This window comes from Trichechus manatus, unplaced genomic scaffold, assembly GCF_000243295.1.
Source record: "Trichechus manatus latirostris isolate Lorelei unplaced genomic scaffold, TriManLat1.0 scaffold00038, whole genome shotgun sequence".
NCBI classification, from domain to species: Eukaryota; Metazoa; Chordata; class Mammalia; order Sirenia; family Trichechidae; genus Trichechus; species Trichechus manatus.
In genome coordinates this window covers 11,846,974-11,869,734 of record NW_004443974.1, presented here as the reverse complement: position 1 = coordinate 11,869,734, position 22,761 = coordinate 11,846,974, and the positions used below count along the sequence as shown (strand labels likewise).

The 22,761-nt window shown below is 41.9% G+C and overlaps 1 protein-coding gene across 3 annotated transcripts; it reads right to left on the bottom strand.

Annotated features, from left to right (window-relative positions):
* Positions 1-21,068, bottom strand: ZNF79 (zinc finger protein 79). 3 transcript variants are annotated; one of them, XM_023730759.1, is made up of 6 exons: positions 20,699-20,726; positions 14,584-14,672; positions 14,421-14,477; positions 11,633-11,759; positions 10,760-10,855; positions 1-3,140 (listed from the first exon to the last, which is right to left on the bottom strand). In XM_023730759.1, exons 4-6 carry the CDS (start codon positions 11,751-11,753, stop codon positions 1,966-1,968), a joined length of 1,392 nt encoding a protein of 463 aa, XP_023586527.1. In that variant the 5' UTR covers positions 11,754-11,759; positions 14,421-14,477; positions 14,584-14,672; positions 20,699-20,726; the 3' UTR covers positions 1-1,965. The 3 variants fall into 3 exon arrangements, with proteins under 3 accessions (XP_023586527.1, XP_004375743.1, XP_023586528.1); XM_004375686.2 differs by lacking the exon at positions 14,421-14,477 and having other exon boundaries at positions 20,699-21,068; XM_023730760.1 differs by lacking the exons at positions 11,633-11,759; positions 14,421-14,477 and having other exon boundaries at positions 20,699-21,068.
* Positions 21,069-22,761: the final 1,693 nt, after the last annotated feature.

The window sequence follows — 22,761 nt, the reverse complement described above, 5'->3', positions numbered from 1 at the left end:
GATCAGCTCAGATGAGAAGAACATCTGGAAAAGTCACTGCTTTTTGTAGTCACTTAAGTATAAAGACTAGTAAGCTTTGTGTGATGCATCTTTTATTTTTGCCAAGTCTATACTCATTTTCTCTTAAATTCTCTTCTTTTTTCATCTTAAATTCTGTTTCTTTTTACCCGCTCAGTGCTGCCTGCACTTACACTTTACCTTATGTGTGATGAGTGAAGGGATAAATTGCAAGATACTTGGCATGAGGACAAGCTGCACCTACTAACAGGTTTTAAGCACCACCTGGAAAGGGCTGCTGTGGTACCAGCCTCAAGGGAGTGATTGCCCCAAGACCTTCATCACTTTTCCCTGCATTAGTCATTTCGTAGCTTCTCAGTCATTTTGTCAACAGTCGTCTCTTTAAATCAGTGGTTCTTAATCCCCCCAGGTGGCCTGATTGATAATGGGTCAGGGGAGGGGAGAAAATAAGCATTTCAGGACACCTGCAGCACAGTCCTCTCCAAGTTGCCAAGGAAACAAATCAAGGGAGGCACAGCAGTACTGAGCAGAGTTCATTTAAATGGGTGGAGTAAGGAGGGTAGGACTCATGTGAGTGCAAACAAGGGAAGCAGGCAGACAGTAAAAATCCTAAAAGTAGACATTGCACTGCTTTTTTGTCAGGAAGAGGTGAGAGGAATGAGAAGCCTGGTTCAGCTTACGTGACCCACTCTGCCCTTCCTGTCTCTGCAGAAAGTGATGACCTTCACACACCACAGGGGATTTCATTATCCTGTTCTTTAAGACTTCCCTGGCCCACCCTCACTGTCCTTGTCTGTGGGGCTGTTTTTCTGAGGGAAAAAAAACTATACATAGTACCTTCTCTACTATCAGGTCAGTCCCTGACTCATGAAGACTATGCACAGCAGACTGAAATGTTGCTGATTATAGACTAGTGTGATCCGTAGTTTTCACTGGGCTGTTTTTCAGAAGTGTATCTTCAGGCCTTAGGCAAAACCTCCAATGACATGTAGTGCCAGCACTTAAGGTACATCACCCAAGAATCAAACCCAGGTCTCCTGTGTGGGAAGTGAGAATTCTACCACTGAGCCACCTACTTGGTGTGATACGAGTAAAAAGAATAGCCTATAAAGAGATTTGGCCTAGCAGTGCTTTCCTGAGTGGCAGCTGTATTGCTGATGTTTACCCTGGTAGCAAAATGGTTAAGTGCTTGGCTGCTTATCCAAAGGTAGGTATGAACTCAACCAGTAACTCAGATGAAGAAAGCTGGCCATCTGCTCCCATAAGTTACAGCCTAGAAAAAAAGCCTTATGGGGCAGTTCTCTTGCACGGGGTTGCTGAATCAAAAATTGACTTAATGCACTGTCAATTCGATTCTGACTCAGCAACCCTACAGGACAGTAGAACTGCCCCATATGGTTTGCAAAGTGGATTCAAATTGCTGACCTTTTGGTTAGCAGCTGAGCTCTTAACCACAAATCATTCCTGGCCAATGCTCTGCTCTTGGTTCGCCTTTTGCAAAAGCCCTCACTACTTGTGAGCACTGCCTAAATGCCTGGCCTTGATGGAGGAGTCAAGTTCTTCACCTATTGATTTGATCATTTATTCCTAATAGACAAAAGGTTTCTGGAGTGCCTACTACATAGAAGGCATTCTTTCATACACTATCTGAATAAAAATAAATCTCTTAAAGTTGAATGAAAATTTGAGTTGAACTGTTCAATTCCCTACCTTGTGATGTCTGCTGAATGGTGTTAAGAATGAAGAGAGCTCAACACCTCCCACATGTGCCATGTAACAAAATGAAACATTTATTGAAGGCAATTTTCACGTGGCTCTGGCCTACAAACTAAATGTCGTATGTCCCCAATGCTTTAAAACCATCTGCATTTGTCTGTGAGGTCCCCACTCATCTTTGATTAATAAGTTGACACCTCTGAGGTTTTCTCCACTTTCTCATGTTCCCAGTTACTCTCCAATATGGAGTCTCTGATGTCTAATGAAAGCTGAACTACACCTGAAGGCCTTCCCACACTCAATACATTTGTAGGGTTTCATGCCAGTGTGAATTCTTTGATGCTGACTAAGGGATGAACTCTGGTTAAATGCTTTTCCACACTCATTACATTCATAAGGTTTTTCTCCAGTATGAATTATATGATGTCGAATAAGGGCTGAGCTCTCACTGAAGAATTTCCCGCATTCGTTACATTTATATGGCTTTTCTCCAGTGTGGGTTTTCTGGTGGATTATAAGATTTGTACTTTGGCTGAAGGCCTTCCCACACTCACTACATTTGTAGGGTTTCTCTCCAGTGTGAGTCCTCTGATGGTTTGTGAGATTTGCACTCTGGCTGAAGGCCTTCCCACATGTTTTACACTTATAGGGTTTCTCTCCTGTATGAATTCTCTGGTGCTGAAAAAATGCTGCACAGTAACTGAAGGCCTTCCCACACTCATTGCATTTGTAGGGCTTTTCCCCAGTGTGAGTCCTCTGGTGGTTTGTGAGATTCGCACTATGACGGAAGGCCTTCCCACAGTCACTGCATTCGTAGGGTTTCTCTCCAGTGTGAATTCTCTGATGCTGAACAAGGGCTGAACAGTCACTGAAGGCTTTCTCACACTCACTGCATTTGTAGGGCTTTTCTCCAGTATGAGTTCGCTGGTGTTTTGTGAGGTTTGCATTCTGGCTGAAAGCTCTCCCACATTCACTGCACTTATAAGGTTTCTCTCCAGTGTGAATCCTCTGATGCTGAATAAGAGATGAGCTCTGGCTGAAGGCCTTCCCACATTCACTGCACTCATAGGGCTTTTCCCCAGTGTGGCTCTTCTGATGTTGAGAAAGGGATGAACAGTAACTGAAGGCTTTGCCACATTCATTACATGTGTATGGTTTTGCTCTGTGAGGTTTAATTATATCTGAATTCTTCTTGAAGCTCTTTGGATGTATTTCACATTTACGGGGTCTCACTTCTGTAGGAACTCTGGGTTGTGGAGAAAGGACCAGTCTCAGATTGAAGCTCTTCCCAAATTCACTGTTCCTATGGTCTGACTCACCAGGGGGGATTTCTACACTTGGGTCCTGGAATGATTCTTCAGAAATATCTTGCTCTGGTGGTGACTCCTTGGATACAGTCTTCCAGTCTGAAAAAAAATTTAGAAAAGCAATTGTCCTTTATTCCCTTAAGAGTTTGGCCAAGCTCTTATGCAGACAGGTTTGATGATTCAGATTTCTTTCTATCCATAACATTTGTTTCACACTTCTGTTATAACCCATAAAAGAATGACCAAGATCTGTTTTTCTGAGACGTTTAGTGTTAGCTGCCAGAGCACCCATTAATCCCTTTCATAAACTGCAGAGGATGAAATTTACCCTAATCCTCCTGCGCCTCAGATGCAGTACTCTTTTCCTATTTCTGGTATTACTGTCTGCTCTTGGCCAGGTAACGGGTAGTTTTCTGCTGTCTTCTGGAAACTACTCCCAGGCAGGGGTAAGTTATCCAATAAGGTAAACATGGTGCTTACCTTGCTTACCAGATCATCTGTAGTGAACAATTTCTTTGTGGTGAAATTATTCACTACAGATTAATAAGTAATCCTGTGCTTACCTTAATTACTAGATAACCAGTCCCTGTTCCCACCCTATCAAAACTCATATCCTCACAATTCTCAGTGTGGTTTGGGGCAATCTGGTTTCTGAGTTTAAATATTTTAAAAGGCTTATGACCTAAGTAAGATAAGTTGTTTTCACCTATCAAATAAGCAAGATATTTTTTTAAATGGGTAATTCTAGAGTAAGTGTAAGAGTGCAACAGAATGGGGTGTCTCATACACTGTTGTGGCTGTATGAATTGGGACAGCTGTTCTGGAGGGCAGTCTGGTGGTGTGATGGTTAAAGTTACGTGTCAACTTGGCCAGCTGTGTGATTGTATACTGATTCATTGGCTATGGCCAATGGTTTGGCTGGATGGTCAAGGACTTGGAAGGAACATGATTGGAAAACTGGCGACAAGGAGGTATGGAGAAGAGGCATGTTGACAGACCTCTCTGAATGGGCCAAAGAAGTGAAGATATTTGTGTCTCGTGAGTGTTCGCCAAAAGGTTACCTTGGAAGAGGAGGATTTTATCAAGTGGGTAGGATGACACGTTCTGTGGATACCAGTAAGCCTCTTTCCCTAGCCATTCCTGTCACTGCCCAAAGGGCTCATGAACAAAGTAGCCATAGTGGCAGGGATGGAGTTTATGCATGGGCTCAGCAACACAGACTTCCACTCCCAAGGCCATCTTGGTTACAGCCATTGTTGAGTGCTCAATCTGTCAGCAGCAGAGACCAACACTGAGTCCCCGATATGGCACCATTCCTAGGAGCAATCAGCCAGCAACCTTGTGGCAGACTGATTACATTGAACCATTTCCATCATAGAAAGGGCAGCATTTTGTTCCTACGGGGATAGACACTTACTCTGGATACAGATTTGCCTTCCCTGCATGCAATGCTTCTACAAAAACCACCATCCATGGACTTACAGAATGCCTTATCCACTGTCACAGTATCTCACACAGCATTGCTTCAGGTCAAGGAACTCACATCACAGCAAATGAAGTATGGCAATGGGCCTATGCTCATGGAATTCACTGGCCTTACTGTGTTCCCCATAATCCTGAAGAAGCTGGCTTGACAGAACAATGGAATGGCCTTTTAAAGACACCATTAAGGCACCAGGTAGGTGGCAATACCTTGGAGGGTAGAGGCAATGTTCTCCAGGAGACTGTGTATGCTCTAAACCAGCATCCAATATATGGTGCTGTTTCTCCCATAGCCAGGATTTGCGGGTCCAGGAATCAAGGGGTGGAAATGGGAGCGGCACCATCACTATTACCCCTAGTGACCCACTTGCAAAGTTTTTGCTTCCTGTCCCTTCAACCCTATGCTCTGGGGGTCTAGAGGTCTTAGTTACAAAGGGAGGAATGCTCCCACCAGGAGAGACAACATTGATTCCACTGAACTGGAAGAATGCCACCTGGACACTTTGGTCTCCTCATGCCTCTGGATCAACAGGCAAAGAAGGGAGTTACTGTGGCTAGTATGATTGATCCTGATTACCAAGGGAGAAATGAGATTGATATGACATAATGGAGGTAAAGAAGAGTATGTCTGGAATACAGGAGATCCCTTAGGACGTCTCTTAGTACTACACCATGCCGTGTGATTAGTCAATGGAAAACTACAACAACCCAATTCTGACATGACTACTAATGGCCCAGACCCTTCAGGAATGAAGGTTTGGGTCATCCCACCAGACAAAGAACCACGATCGGCTGAGGAGCTTGCTGAGGGCAAAGGGAATATGGAATGGGTGGTGGGAGAAGGTAGTTCCTAAATACCAGTTATGACCACGTGACCAGCTGCAGAAACAAGGAGGGTAATTGTTATTTCTTCCTTGTTTTATTATACGTGAATGCGTGTGTTTTCTTCCCTCCCTTATTCCATTACTCACTATAAAATATAAGCTGTAAACAGGGCTAGTGTGTTTTTGGTTGTACGCATATTAGCTGTATTACGTTAGCTACAATTATGACTTTATAATCGTCTTTATTTAGAGACTGGAAACCCTGGTGGCGTAGTGGTTAAATGCTACCGCTGCTAACCAAAAGGTCGGCAGTTAGAATCCATCAGTCGCTCCTTGGAAACTCTATGGGGCAGTTCTGCTCTGTCCTATGGGGTTGCTATGAGTTGGAATCGACTCGACGGCAATGGGTTTGGTTTTTTTTAAAATTCATTTAGAGATTATGTCTGGTTTACAGATAGTCTGCAGGTGCCAAGTTGACAAGGGGTAGACTGTGATGGTTAAGGTTATGCGTCAATTGACTAGACCATGATTTTCAGTGGTTTGGCAGATATTATGTAATCATCCTCCACTTTGTGATCTGATGTGAGCAGCCACTCAGTTGAAAGGGGAGTTTCCTTGGGGGTGTGGCCTGCATCCAATATATACGGATGTTCTGGCAAAGCTCTCTCTCTCTCGATCCTGCATCCAACCCATCATCCTCTGACCTCCAGTTCTTGGGCTGTGAGCCAGCAGCCTGCTGTCTGATCTGCCAATTTTGGGTTTGTCAGCCCTTGCAACCATATGAGTCAGAAAAAGCCTCCAGCCTGATGCCTTACAGATTTGGGAATTGCCAGCCTCCACAACTGCATGAGCCGTTTACTTGAAATACATCTCTCTCTATGTATATATTTATATATACATGCCACCATATTTTAACACAAATAACGCACACCTTCTGCGCTTGTTTGCCAGAAATGTCCTCCCCCAAAAAAGCACCCTCACAAGCACTACCATACCAATCTTCTTCCACATATTGCTGTAAAAAAAAAAAATTAGGACAGCATGCTTACAAAAATACCTCACGGGGTGGGGGAGTGGGGTGGTGGGAGGCTGTGGCCAGCAAACAAACACAGAAGACACACGTTACTTGCGTAAAAAATACAGTATACGCTTCACTGGTTTTGTTCCTCTAGAGAACCCAGTCTCAGATGGGTGGTATGTGTCAAGAGCTTTTAAAATGTTGACATAAAAATTCCAGTTGTAAGAATTTATCCTAAGGATTAGAAATCATACAAGATGTACAGACAAGGGTGATCATCATAGCATCACTGTCAAATGCAAAACAAACACCTAAATGTTAAATAAGGAATGGCTAAAATATAGCCAATGAAGGGACATTATTCAGCCAACTACAAGTTATACTTTCACATCTGAAATCTGTACACTATAATTCCTTTTTTAAAAAGGTATTTACTGAAAAAAGACTGGAAAGATAAGACGATGTGAATGTTAGCTATATTGTCTTTCGGTTGTAGGATTGGGCAATTTTTATTTTCGTCAATACCTGTTATTTTCTAAGTGTTCTCCAATGACAGTATTATTTTTATAATAAAAGTTATAAGCTTGCTTCAAAGAATATACAGTGATAGATATATTACTGTATTTTATGATACGAAGAAGACTGATGATTAATTTTGTGTGGTGGGATTATAGGGAATCTTGATTTTTTTAGATTATTTTTTATATTTTCCAAATTTTAAATGAACCTTTATTATTTTTACTAGTTAAAAAGAGTTATTTTAAAAAGAATAAATAGCATTATTTTTACAACCAGAAAATGGTTATTTTTTTTTTTTTAGAGTTAATGATTCTTAAAATGGGACCGCTCTCATTTTAAAACTTTTAAATGCAGTTAATATATAATATATAATATTTGGAATGTGTTAAAACATTAACTGAAGCATAAGGCCCTTGCCTGTATCAGGTCCACTGTGGGACCCAGACACCTGTCTCCTTATGGGTAAGGAAATGGAGTTATAGGGAGGGCCAGGAGCTTTTAACAAGGGTTGATTTTTTTCTGAAGGGATTCTTCCCCAATTTTCTTGAAGGAATGATTCTTCCCCCTTTTACCTTATTTTGAGAGGTTCTAAGCATCCTTTATTTGTCTTTCTATATAGAATCTTGACCCAGACTCCCTAGGTTCAAATGTTAGCTCTACCTCTTCTTACTACCTATGACCCTGAGTGAATTATTTCATCTTCCCATGCCTTGGATTTCTCATCTGAGAAAGGGGGATAATTACAGTAGTTCCCTCACAGAATTGTGAGGATTAAATGAGGTAAGACATAAAGCACCCAGAACCATTCCTGATGCAGAGTAAATGTTATTATTTTGGGGAGTTCCTGGGTGGTGCAAATGGTTAATATGCTCAGCTGCTAACTAATCCACCCTGACGCTCCTCGGAAGAAAGACTTGGCGATCTACTTCCGAAAAATCAGCCACTGAAAACCCTATGAAGCACCATTCTACTCTGATACACACACATGGGGTCACCATGAGTCAGTCAATGGCAACTGGTACTGGTATTATTTTTGACCTTTCCTTGTAAACCATCATAAAGCATTATACAGGTGCACGTTAATGCATGATCCACTGAGAGATTCCCATTTCAGGTTGATGGCGTCTCTGTGTATCTCTACGTAACTTGGTATTCGATCATGTATGGGTTTGATGGCTCTCCAAAATAGGCTATCTGAATAAAAAACAGAAAGGAGAGAAGTGACAAGCAGCAGTGAGAAAGTGACAATTCAGAAGATCATGTGATGATCATTAATTGCTATATCTCAGCCCACCTCTCCCCTGAGTGCTGGCTCACTAGCTAATGGATGTCCCAAACTGAAAACACTCAAACTGGAACTACTGATTTTCCCCCCTTGAAGCCAGCATCTTTGTCAGTCTTCCCATTTACCCAACTGCTTAGGCCAAAAAACTGGGACATCCTTAATGACTCTTTCCGACACTCAATCTATTACCAAGTCCTATTGGCTTTAACACCAAAGCACATCCTGAATCCCTCCTTACCAAGCTACCATCATCTCTCACCGGAATGTCTGTAACAGCCTCCTCCTAACTGACCTTCCTGCTTCTACTCCTGATCCCTGAAAGTCTATTCTCCACATGTCTGCTGAATTACCTTTTTAAACAGAAAGATTGCCTTTTCCTTGCTTTAAAATTCTCGAATGGCTTCCTATTTTCCTATGTGAATAAAATCTGAACACCTTACCATGGCGTACAATGCCCTATGTCATCAGTCAGTCCCCTGCCTTCCACTCTCCTTCGCTCTAGCCACAGAGGTCTTCTGACCCTAAGGCAAGTCAAGTCATTCTCACCTCAAGGCCTCAACACATGCTATGGCCTAGAATGTTCCTCCCCCAGATCTTCATGGCTGGCTTACTCTCTTCCTTTAGATCTCAGGTCTTTCATATCTGTCTTACCTAAAATAGTACCCCCTCCCCTCCATCTCTATTCTCTTACTCAGCTTTGTACCCTTAGTAACTTGCTTTATTTTCTTCACAGCACTCATCACTATCTAAAATTATATCAGTTGTTTTGTTTACTCATTGTTTTTTTTTTACGTGCCTCACTAGGATGTAAGCAAGGACTATGTTTTGTTCTCTGTTATAGCCAATACAATGCCAGGCATGTACCAAATACTTAATACGTATTTGTTTACTGAATGAATACTTACATGAATGTGAAAGAGCCAAATAGACTAGCAGCATCCACAACAGAAGTTCCCAAGCAAGCAGTGAGGGAAAAGGTACTTTAAAGGCCTGGGTCTGTTGTTCTGGGAGCGGCGCAATGGGGTGGGATCATGGAGGACCCTGAAACCAGCCCGAGGAGGAGCAGTGACGCCCAGGATGCTCTGTGGATCTCTGAGCAGAGGTACAACACTACAGAAGCAGTATTTGAGTTACTCTAATAAAACCAAAACAACCAAACATGTTGCTGTCAAGTCAATTCTGACTTACAGCCAGGTTTAATTTAAAACTTACCTTAAACAACTTCTATTCACTATTATATAGCTTAAACAGCACTCTACAGTTGACAACTTTTTTTCATATATATTGATTTGTAAAATAAGAAAGATTTTAAGCCAGGACTTGAATGCATGTCTTTCATGCATCCATATCCAAAGTTGCTTCTACTTCCCTGCACTAATGCCTCTGAGCACATCTAGTTAGTAGTAACACCCTTTCCCAACTTCTGTTTCTAATAATGTGATTTGAACTTTTTGAGGTAAACTTTTTAGGATCTTGAACCCCTCTGTGACAATGAATAAATCTTTTTCCCAGAAAAATGCAGCTATCCCCTAGCCACAAAAATACTGCACACAATTTCTGAGGTTTCACACAGGTTTAAAGGCCCTGCCAAACAAATATGGGCATGCTGGGGAGGAAGGGGCACTTGGGAGAAGGAAGCAGAAGGACTGGTGAAGCTCCTTGTAAAGGCAATTTCAGCGAGGATGAGTGGCACCTGGTGTCCAAATGAGGACTGCTGTAACGTGATACGTTGCTTAAAAAGAGGTTGATAAGGTGGGAAGAAAGGACAGCTCAGAGGAACCACGCAGAAAATAAGCCAGAGGCTCTGTTCCCATTTTCCTATCAGCAATAGTAATTGGTAACTAAAGAAATAAAGCATTAAGCTACATTTTTAGAAAAATGTAAAACTTGTCACCTTAAAGTAGTTTAATTCATTTTTACCTCTAATGCTTTAATTCTCAAAACACTGAAGGTGGCTGGGTTCAAAGGGAAATACTACGGAGGCCCTGACAGAGGTCACACGACAGCAGAGGCTGAGATGTGATGGTGGGAGTACAGCAAACAACCTTAGGTGAAAACAAGTGCAAGGATAAACAGCAGAAACTGGTTTCCCTTCCTTTTGTTTTTCCCGAGTTTCTTAGTATCAGCCCTTGGAAAATTCTGGCAATGTCATGCAGAGAGAGAGGGGGCAGAATCTAACTAAGGGCCAGAGAGGGTAGTAGCAGTAGCTGTCAGCTGGAAATGTGGGTAAAGATAGGTACCTAAGACCCTCAGTGAGGTGAGCCCAAGCAGGGGATGTGCTAAGCTAGCAAAGATGACTCTCATTCCCCCCCCGGGAGGAAGTCTTCCAGAGGCCAGTAATATCATGTGTCTCCACAGACATCTCCAGTGGGCTTTGGAGTGGGCTTTGGAGTCAGACCTAGCTTCAAATCCCAGGATCACCACTTTCCAGCTGTGAGGCTTTGAACAAGTGAGTTAACCTCTCCCAGTTTCAATTTCCTCACCTGAAAAATGAGGCTAATAATATCTACAATAATCAAATGCACTAACATGTGTTTTGAAGGGGCTTTTGCTTCCAAGACTCTCATCAACTTAGTGCTTGATCACTTACCTGGACAAGTACTTCTCAGGCCTTCTCCTTCCAGCATCCATGGTTCTTCTCTCTGTTCCAACTGGGAGTTTAAGCCAGGCTGGGAGACTGGAAGTCCTATTCAAGAGGAAGAAATGGGCCTCAGAGATTTGTACTAAGTATAAATAGCCACCCAAAACTCAGGGGAGATGAAGCAGGCCAGTTAGGTCATTCATTTAATTCATTCAAGAAACAATTATTGTGCACTTACTTGGTGCCAGACACTAGGGTATACAGCAGTAAATAAGACAGACATGGTTCTAAGGTCTTGGTAAAGCATTTCTGGAAGACGGTAAAGACACAACTTCAAGGAGGGGTTAACCCAGGGAGTTAAGCTAAGCCCATAAAACACCCTATTTAGGAAGATGGGAACCTACTGAGTCTGGAGGAACTGATAATGAGGGTTACCTTACGCCGGTGGGAAACAAGAGAATGACAATGCAGCCTGAGGAGGTACAAAACAAAACTGCCTATTTGCCAACAGACCTTTCCCTAGGGAACAAGGAGGGATAAGCACAATCCCTCTGGTGCATCAGAGCAATTAAAGATTGCTAAGCACTTTGGAAAGGAGCCCTGGTGCAGTGGTTAAGCACTGGGCTGCTAACCGAAAGGTTGGTGGTTCGAACCCACCAGCTGCTCCAGGGGAGAAAGATGTGGCAGTCTGCTTCCATAAAGACTATAGCCTTGGAAATCCTATGGGGCAGTTCTACTCTGTCCTATGGGGTTGCTATGAGTCAGAACTGACTTGATGGCAATGGGTAAGATAAAGTAAGCACTTTGGGAAGTGCCAGACTTTCAGAATTGAGTCAGGTAGCAACTAGCAGATTTCAAATCTTAAGAAAATGGTTTTCTTACCCAGTAGGACCAGGTTCCTGGACTTTTCTGGTATCCCCTCCTTGTATCTGTCCCTCGGAGCAAGGACTGGGTGTCTGCAGCCCTCTTGGGTAAAAGCTACAGTCATACTGCTGAAGGACATGGATCCCTGAAACAACAAGCATATTCCAGCTCACCCAGGCCTATGGTATGCCTAGAAAGAGTCTTTGAAAGATTCAGGGCTCTGGGTAGTTCAAGAAAAGCATCTGTTGATCACTTTCTAAGTTCCTACACTCTATTGGATTGTGATGCAAAAAAGTAAATAAAACACCATCTCTCGTCTTTACACGTTTATAATTTTGGCAGACATTATATATAAATAGATAGAAAATACATATGAGAAATAACTGGGCAGAAACTAACAGGTACTTCAGAGTTAAAGAGCCAATAAAAAAACCAAAAACCAAACATGTTGCTGTTGAGTCGATTCTGACTCATAGGCGACCCTATAGGAAGAGTAGAACCATAGGATTCCCAAGGCTGTAGTCTTTACAGAAGCAGACTGCCACATCTTTCTCCTGTGGAGCCGCTTGGTAGGTTTGAACCGCTGACTTTTCGGTTTGCAGCCGAGCACTTTAACCACTGCACCACCAGGGGTCCTTCAAAGAGCCAGTGGGTTGAGGGGAATTAGAATATGTAAATTTGTATGGTTAGGAATCAGGTGCAAATTAGAAAAGAAATGTGAAAAGTGAATTTTCAGACCATTTAACAAAGATATCTGTGAACTCAGATATCACACAATACAGCAAGAGAGCCAGGTATGTAAGCAACCAACTGCAATAATATGTGTCAAACAGAAGAGGAATCCTGGGAGAAGGAAGGGACAATTAGGGAAGACCACAGAAAGAAGGCAATCACTGAGCTGACCCTGAAGAAGAAGGTTGTCCTGATGGACCAAGGGAAGGGTATCCAAGGTGAGGCAGGCACCATGAGCAAAAGCACTGGAGCAAGAAAGCATTTCTGTATTCAGGGAATGACAGGTGGTCTAGGCAGTGCGAATGAGGGGGTGAGGGAGTGAAGGGCCTAGAAAGGCTGGTTGAGGTCAGAATGTAAAAAGCCTCGAACGACTTAATAAAAGTGGTGTTTTTATCCCATGGGCAATAGGGAGGCAGTGAAAGATGTGCCATGAGATGGAGGTGGGGAGAGGTTAAGATCTTTAACAGTATCAGTGTCAAGTAGAGAGATGATCAACTGAGGATGAATCAAAGATGTTTCTTGCTTGGAAAATCAGGTATATGGTGATGTCAACAACTAAGAGAAGAAACATGGGAAAAGGAGACTTGTCAGCAAAGTTTGTTTTTGGCCCCACTGAGTTCCAGCTTGCTGCAGTGTTCTAGAACATCTGAAAACACGAGTCTGGAGTTCAGGAGACAGCAGGAGCCATAAGGCATGTAGGTGTCAGCAGAAGCTATTCATACAACAAACAAGCACCTACTCTACGCAAGGTACCCTGCGCTAGGTACCTGGAGTATAAGCAGGTGGCTGAAAGGAGAGAGACTAATCACATTATTAGTTATTAACTACTTATTAACATAAGGCAGTAATTATCTCCTGGCCAGGTCCCACAGGAACCTCAAATTCAACAAAATGCAATAGGGAAGCCCATCTTCTCCTGAAGACCTGCTTTTCCTTGTCTAGTCCTAGCTCAGGGAGTCACACCTCTACTCACCTAGTCAGCCAAGCCAGAAATCTGGGTGTTATCCTCCCCTTTCCTAAAGCCTCCCCAGATCAATCGACTATTGATTCTTCCTCCTTAATATCACTAGAATTCAACCATTTTTCTCCATCCCCCCACTTCTGCCTTGTTTTAAGCCAGCATTATTTCCCCAAATTGTAACTAGCCCCTGACTCTAATTTCACCTTGCCTTTCTGATCCACCTCTCACACTAAGAAATACTTGGGACAAAGAGGGTCTTTTTTTTAAAAAAACAAAACAAAACAAAACTATGAAATATTTGAAACAACAGGGTTACTTTATAATAATCAAGAGAGTAAAATTCATATAAAGACATAAATGTCATAAACAACAATAACTGTAGGAAATACAAGGAGAAAAAAATTACTGCTGTGAGAGATGTCTAAGTAACTCAATCACTGAGATCAACTAGTCAAAAAATAAACAGATAAAGATTTGGAAGAACTGACTGACTGACTTAGGAAGGATGAGCTGACATAGCTATCAAGCCCCATGCCCTGCAATCTGACTCTACCTGGGTATTCTGTGTTGACAAGAGATATGGACTCTGTCCTCATGGCGCAGAGACCAGCCAAATGGGCAAAGAAATCAAAATCATAATTTTGGTCTATCTAAAAAATAAAATCCACAACTAAAAACTTTCAATATAAACAAGAAAGGATGCAAATGAGTTAAAAGAGTCAACTCAAAAGATTAAAAACTAAATTTTAAGATAAATCTGAGGAAAGCAGAAGTAAAAAATTAATAAAGAAAATGTATTAATAAAGAGTAGTACTGATGAGGAAATCTAAGAGCAGACTTTTAAAAAATGAAAACAGACAGACCAATACCTAGTCCAGTCAATAAAATAGTGAAGAAGACAGTTCTGCCCTTATAGAGGGACTGTGCAGTCTAATAGAATGCAGCCATTGGAGACGATTTTGCAGGCTATTCTTAATGAAATGGGGCCATATTCATCTAATTCTTCTAAGTGGAAATAAAAAGGAAATTATAAGGCAGGACAAACCCATTTGGGGAGAATAAAGAAAGGAAGAATATGACTGAAAGGACACAAATCAAAATGTTAAATGTTACCTCTTTGTGATTAAGGGTGATTTTTTTCCTTTGTGTTTTTTATATTTTCCAGGCTTTCTGCAATGAACATGAATTACTTTTGTAATTAGGGGGAAAAAAAAACCCTACAATTAATAATGAGGGGGAAAGAAGGGCTGTCTCTCAGAGTGAATTTCCGACTCACCTGGGGCCTGGCTGTGAGGAGACCAGCAGCCATTCCTTCCTCTCCTGTACTTTCCTCTTGGGGAAGGGCAGGGTCAGGAGAAGACAGCACTGAAGAAAGAGAAAGAAACCAACGAGGCATGAAAGTTTGCAGCTTACTGAGTCAACAAGTCTCACATTCTCTCCACGAAGAGAAGGTTCAAAGGACGTGTATCATAGCAGGTTCCAGGGCACTCAGGCTAAATTCGCAGATAACTGAGTGACTGAGGAAGGAGCAACATTTCTGTGATCGAGGACAGAAAGCCATGTATATTTTCCCATTCCTCTTCCTTTGGAAATTTCATCAACTCACTCATCTGTAGGGAAACATCAGAGCTTAATGGACTCTCAAGTATCCTGGATCCACCACTTACTAACATGTGCCCTTCAGCAAATCACATAACCTCTCTAAATCTCATTTCTCTCATCTGTAAAATGGAGATAACAATCCCTTGTAGGTTTAATATGAAGGTTAAAGAAAAATGCACATAAAACAGTTGTTACAATGCCTAGCACATAAATAATTTATTAAAATTATCTATTATTTGCAATAATAGTTCTTTGGAGAAAGTGGCTCTACAAATTTTATACATTTGCTTAATCAAAACAAGAGGTAATGCCCAAGTGGGATGCATTCCAGAAATGCAAAGTTGGTTCAATATATGAAAATCAATTAATAGACTATATTAATAGAATAAAGGGAAAATAACCACATAATCATCTCCAAAACCCAATATCCTTTCATCTCCAAAATCCAATATCCTTTCATGATTAAACACTCAACAGACTAGCAATAGAAGAGAACACCCTCAACTTGATAAAGGGCATCTATAAAAAATCCACAGCTAACATTATACACAATGATGAAAGACTGAAAGCTTTCCCCCTAAGATCAGGAACAAGACAAGGATGTTTGCTCTCACTACTTCTATTCAACATTATACCGGAGGTTTTAGCCAGGGCAATTAGGCAAGAAAAAGAAGATTGGAAAGGAAGAAGTAAAGCTCTCTCTCTTTGCAGATGACCTGATCTTGTATGTAGAAAACCCCAAGGAATCCACAAAAGCCCTAATAAATGAGTTCAGCAAGGCTGCAGGATACAAGATAAATATACAAAAGTCAACTGTATTTCTGTATACTAGTGAACAATCCAAAAATGAAATTTCATTTACAAGAAAACATTTCCATTTACATGAAAACAATTCCATTCACAACAGCAATTAAAAGAATGAAATATCTAGGGATAAATTTAACAGATGACCTGCAAAGACTTGTACACTGAAAGCTACAAAACACCGTTGAAGTTATGCAAGACCTAAATAAATGGAAATAGATTGAAAGACTTAATACTGTTGAGATGCCAACACTCCCCAAAATGATCTACAGAGTCAATGTGACCCCTATCAAAATCTCAGCTGGCTTTTTTGCAGAAACTGACAAGCTAATGCTAAAATTCATATGGATATGCACCAAACAAAAAAAAAACCAAATCCATCGTTGTCGAGTTGATTCCAACTCATAGCAACCCTATACGACAGAGCAGAACTGGCCCATAGGGTTTCCAAGGAGCGGCTGGTGGATTCAAACTGCAGATCTTTTGGTTAGCAGCTGAGCTCCACTACGCCACCAGGGCTCAGATATGCAAGGGAGCCAGAAGAGCAAAAAAAAAAAAATTTTTTAAAAAGAAGAACAAAGTTGAAGGACTCTCACTTCCCAATTTCAAAGTTTTCTACAAAGCAACAGTAATCAAAACTGTGTAGTACTGGCATAAGGACAGACATATAGATCAATGCAAGAGAATCGAGAGTCCAGAAATAAATCCATATACTTATGGTCAACTGATTTTCAACAAAGGTGTCAAGAGTTTCAATGGGAAAACAAAAGTCTTTTCAACAAATAGTGCTAGATATCCACAAGCAAATGAATGAAGTTGGACCCACACCTCACCTTATATGCAAAAATTAATTCAAAATGGGTCAAAGACCTAAATTTAAGAACTCAAACTATAAAACTATTAGAAGAAAACATAGGAATAAACCTTCATGACCTCAGATTAGGCAATGGTTTCTTAGATATGACATGAAAAGCACAAGCAACAAAAGAAAAAATAGATAAATTTGTGCTTCAAAGGACACTATCAAGAAAGTGAATAGATAACCACAGAACAAGAGAAAATACTTGCAAATTATATATATATATATCTATATATAAAAAAAATACAGTGAAACCTATGAGAGCCAGAACTTGATGGGAGTGTCTTGTTTTTCCAGTTTTCTGCCTTTGACAGGATGCAGTCTTACCATTTTTATATCACTTGTTTTAGTCGAAAATATTTGAGTTTTCCTTCTCTGACAGTTTTGTGCCTTACACAGCTTCCAGTTTTTACTCTCTATATAATATATACAATTATATCTTATAGATATAATTTGCAAATTATATATCTTATTCTAGTACCCAGAATATATGAAGAACTCTTACAATTCAACAATAAAAAGACAAATAACCCAGTTAAAAAATCAACCAAGGGATGTGAATAGACATTTCTCCAAAGAAGATATACAAATGGCCAACATGTACATGAAAAGACGTTGAACATCAGTCATTAGGGAAATGCAAATTGAAACCACAATGAGATACCATTTCACACCTACTAAGATGGCTATAAAGAAGCCCCGGTGGTGCACTAGTTAAGCGCTTGGCTGCTAACTGAAAGGTCAGTGGTTCGAACCCACTAGCGGCTCCGAGGGAGAAAAGACCTGGAGATCTGCTCCGATAAAGACTATACCCAAAAAACCAAACCCACTGCTGTCAAGTCGATTCCAACTCATAGCAACCCTACAGGCCAGTGGAGAACTGCCCCACAGGGTTTCCAAGGCTATAATTTTTATGGAAGCAGACTGCTATAATTTTTATGGAAGCAGACTGCCACATCTTTCCCCTGTGGACTGGCTGGTGGGTTCAAACCACTGATCTTTTGGTTAGCAGCTGAGCACATAACTACTGCGCCACCAGGGCTCCTTCCATAAAGACTACAGGCTAGAAAACCCTATGGGGCAGTTCTACTCTGTATTACAGGGTTGCTATAAGTTGGAATCCACTCAACGGCACACAACAACAAGATGCCTATAATAAAAAAGATGGAAAATAACAAGTGTCGGTGAGGATACAGAAAAATTGGAACCTTAATATTTTGCTAGTGGGAATGTAAAATGGTGCAGCTGCTTTGGAAAAGTTTGATAATTCCTCAAGAAGTTAAACATAGAGTTACCATATGTCATGGATTGAATTGTTACCCAAAAATGTGTCAACTTGGCTAAGCCATGATTTCCGGTATTGTGTGACTGTCCACCATTTTGTCACTGATGTGATTTTCCTATGTGTTGTAAATCCTACCCCTATGATGTTAATGAGGCACGATTAGAGGCAGTTATGTTAATGAGGCAGGACTCAATCACAAGACTAGGTTGTGTCTTAAGTCAATCTCTTTTGAGATATAAAAGAGAAGCCAGCAGAGAGACAGGGGGACCTCATACAACAAAGTAGTGCCAGGAGCAAAGCGTGTCCTTCAGACCCGGGGTCCCTGTGCTGAGAAGCTCCTAGACCAGGGAAAGATTGATGACAATGACCTTCCTCCAGAGCTGACAGAGAGAGAAAGCCTTGCCCTGGAGCTGACACCCTGAATTCAGACTTCTAGCCTACTATACTATGAGAGAATAAACTGTTTGTTGAAGCCATCCACTTGTGTCTAGATAACTAAGACATCGTATGATGCAGCAATTCCATTCCTAGGTATATACTCAAGTAAAATGAAAACATGTCCACACAACATAACAGTATTATTCATAACAGCCAAAAAGTGGAAGCAACCCAAATGCCTATCAGCTGAGGAATGGATAAACAAGATGAGATACATCCATACAAAGAAATATTATTCAGTTATTAAAAGGAATGGAGTACCTTATCAATATAGATGAACCTTGAAAACATGACGCTAAGAAGCCAGAACAAAAGGCCACATATTATATGATTCTATATGCCAAGAGGTAGTTGTTCGAACAGAACAAGGGGATACTGTGTGGTTTAAAATTCAGGAAATGTGTGTGTCAGGGTTGTATCCTTTCACACTTATTCAATCTGTATGTTGAGCAAATAATCCAAGAAGGTGGACTACATGAAAAACACAGTATCAAGATTGGAAGAAGACTCATTACCAACCTGCGATATGCAGATTACACAACCCTGCTTGTTGAAAGTGAAGAGGACTTGAAGCACTTACTGATGAAGATCAAAGACTACTGCCTTTAGTATGGATTGCACCTCAACATAAAGAAAACAAAATCCTCCCAACCGGAACAATAAGCAACATTATGAAAAAAAGGACAAAATGTTTAAGTTGTCAAGGATTTCATTTTGCTTGGATCCACAATCAATACCCATGGAAGCAGAAGTCAAGAAATCAAATGACATACTGCATTCGGTAAAGTGTTGAAAAGCAAAGACATCACTTTGAGGAGTAAGGTACGCCTGACCCAAACCATGGTATTTTCAATCACCTCATATGCATATGAAAGCTGGACAATGAATAAAGAAGACTGAAGAAGAATTAATGCCTTTGAATTATGGTGTTGGCAAAGAATATTGAACATACCATGGAATGCCAGAAGAAGGAACAAGTCTGTCTTGGGAGAAGTACAGCCAGCATGCTCCTCGAAGCGAGGATGGTGAGACTTCGTCTCACATACTTTGGACCTGTTATCAGGAAGGACCAGTCCCTGGAGAAGGACATATCATGCTTGGTAAGGTAAAGGGTCATCGAAAAAGGAAGACTCTTGACGAGATGGATTGACACAGTGGCTGCAACAAAGGGCTGAAACACAGCAGTGATCGTGAGGATGGCCCAGGACTGGGCAGTATTTTGTTCTGTTGTACATAGGATTGCTCTGAGTCAGAACCAACTCAACAGCACCTAACAATAACATTTGTATGACATGTCCAGAATAGGCAAATTCATAGACACAAAAAGTACAGTAGTGGCTATCAGGGGCTAGGATAAGAGGGAATGGGGAGTGACTGCTAATGGGTATGGCATTTCTTTATGGAGTGATGAAAATGTTCTGGAATTAAATAGTGGTGATGGTTGCATAACTTTGTGAATATGCTAAAAAACACTGACTTGTGTATTTTAAAAAGGTGAATGTAATGGTATGTAAATTATATCTCAATTAAAAAAAAAAAAACTGTAGAGGTAAATGTAGTCCTCAGAAATAGCTCAGAAAAAGAAGTAAATGTATCTGGATACTGGACTTAGTACAGGCCTTATGTTCTGGGTTGTACCTAACTCCACTGTATCTTATTTTTCTTTTTTGTAGTATGGTGGAAATGATAACCACCTAACCTGCTTTCCAGATCTCTGGGGAAGACAACAGGAGATACTGGACGTGAAATTGCACTTGAAAAGTGATAGACCAAATACAGAGACTTCTTGATCTAGGGGAGGATGGCACAGACCTCCGTGGTTAAGACGACCTACACATTTGTTCTGTTCTGTATCGGCGTTCAAGGTGGTTTCAAAAACGTTATTTTATTTGATGCTTACAATTTTTAGAGATAAACAAGGTAGTTGACTATATTTTGTCCTTTCTTCCCTGAAGAAACAGAAGTTAAGAGACCCAGCCGGTACCTCGCAGATTACAAATCCCCTGAAGCCTCCACGACTATACAATCTAACTGATTGACCCCGCCCCCGAATTTAGGAGGAGTCAATGGGCTTCCGAGCATCCCTGGCTCCTTCAAGGGCCGGAAGGAGAGAAGCAATAGAGACGACCCAGGGTAAATCCCACTTTCCTTCCCAGGGCCCACTTCTCCCTACTCTCTAGTGCCATCGTTCCATCGGGCAGATCCGGGTAAGGGGAAGGATACTCCAGGCCTGACGTCTTGAAAAATTTTTGACCCTGGAATTCTTTATTCAAAAAAAGATTGTCCCCAAACACGTGTGGAGAAAACAGCCGCAGACTTCTGGTCTGGGTCACACAGCTTTAGTAGGCAAGCTTGAACAAGAAGCCGGATCTCCTGCAAACCGCTCCCTCCACCACTCCTCACCTCCTTCCTCCAGCATTTGGGTCCCAGCTAGCGCCACTGCCTCCCAGCAGTCCTTTGGGAGTCAGAATCGCTCCACAGAAACCCCAGCCCCGACTGTGCAGGCCTGCTCTTACTGCTCCCGGGCTGGACGCTTCTTCCTTCCCCGCCTCTCCCCTTAGAGGCCGGCTCTGTGCCTGGGTACTAGACCCTGGGATCTCCAGCCAACTCCTTCACTAGGTCTCCCCAGCCACAGCCAGTCGTTGGCTCGGGAGCCCGTGGCGCAACACCGGCTGGGCCTCAAGCAGAGCCCCGGGAGCAAATGCCGCTGCGAGGTTTCCCGAAAAAGCGACCAGTAACAGGCAACGACTCAGAAACTGCGCCACCTCTCTCGCGCCAAAGAGGACGCACCTCAAAAGCGAAATTTCCGGTGATGCGCACATGCCTCATCGCAGCCTCACAATGACTCCATTTCCCAGAAGTCTGTGCCAGGCTGGTTCCTGGTGAAAGCTTTTTTCTCTCTTGGCAGCAGGTTTGTGACCCGCACTCTCTCCTGGATGGTACTTCACATAGAGGCTTCCTCTTGTTCTCACTCCCAGAATGTTTGCCATTATGCTTTGTTGCAGATGTCTTTTAGGTCCACCGGAATTCAGTGGGTGGGGCCTCTGGGACAGGAAGCGACTTTGCCGGGAAGGATCCTGGGAACAGTGGTTTTAGTGCTCCGACCGCGCAGGCGCAGATCTGTACTGGACCTGGCAGCCTGAGTAGTTTGCTGTGTCCCTGTCTCCCTGTCCGTACGTCGCAGGGATCCTCTCTCCGCAGCTGGGGTCAGCGGCGCTGAGGCAGTGAGAAACTGACCATTCCTGTTAAGATTGTGGTACGAGTTGATTTGTGTCGCCGCAAAAGATATGTTTAAGTCCTAACCCGTGGTACCTGAGAACGTGACCTTATTTGGAAAAACGATCTTTGCAGATATAATTAAGACGAGGTCATACTGCATTACGGTAGGCCCTAATTCAGTCTGAGTGGTGTTCTTATAAAAAGAGAAGATGCACAGAGATTCACAGGGAAGCTGGCTCTGTGAAGACGGCTCTGTGAGGACAAGGTAGAGATTTGAATTATGCTGCCACAAACCAGGTAACACCTGGGGCTACCAGAAGCTGGGAGAGACAAGAAAGGATCTTCCCCTAGAGCATCGGAGAGGGTATGGCTCTGCTGACACCCTAAATTTTGACTTCTAGGTTCCAGAACTATGAGACAATAAAATTTTGTTGTTTTGAGCTATATGGTTTGTGGTAATTTTTTACAGTAGTCCTAGGAAACAAATACAGGCTGTGTCCCTAATACCCTGTCCTCCTCCCCATTACTTCCTCTTGCTTAGCTTGCTGAAGGGAAATAAATGTAAATGTTGCACCAACTGTGTGTGTCATCAGTGATTTCCTTGGTACTGCCTACCTTTAATATCCTGCGCTTAAGGGTTTTATGTTTAACCTTGAGTTAATACTCAGAATAAAACAATTATTTCGGAGTAGTAATATTACTGCAGTTGGGCATTCAGAGTATGCCCGTTTGTGGTTGTCTTGGCAGGAGGTTGGGAAATGGAGTCTGAGAGCTGTAATCTGTGCTCCTTCCTGAGAATGTGGTTTGTGAGGGCGTAGGAAGAAAAGGAGGAGCAAAGTGATCTACAGATACAATGTAATCCCGATCCAAATTCCACTGGCATTTTTTATTGAGATGGAGAAACAAATCACCAACTTTATCTGGAAAGGGAAGAGGCCCCGAATAAGTAAAATATTACTCAAAAAGAAGAACAAAGTGGGAGGCCTCACAGTACCTGATTTTAGAACCTATTATACCACCACAGTAGTCAAAACAGCCTGGTACTGGTACAACAACAGATACATGGACCAGTGGAACAGAATTGAAAACCCAGACATAAATCCATCCATCTATGAGCAGCAGATATTTGACAAAAGCCCAAAGTCTGTTAACTGGGGAAGAGATAGTCTCTTTAACAAATGGTGCTGGCATAACTGGATATCCATCTGCAAAAAACTGAAACAAGACCCATACCTCACACCATGCAC

What these genes read in the sequence shown, in the direction of transcription:
- ZNF79 (XM_004375686.2), bottom strand. An exon ending in CAGGAACCTGGTCCTACTGG is followed by an intron (nt 10,856 to 11,632) that starts GTAAGAAAACCA and finishes CCTCTTGAATAG; the next exon opens with GACTTCCAGTCTCCCAGCCT. An exon ending in CCTGAGAAGTACTTGTCCAG is followed by an intron (nt 3,141 to 10,759) that starts GTAAGTGATCAA and finishes ATTTTTTTTCAG; the next exon opens with ACTGGAAGACTGTATCCAAG.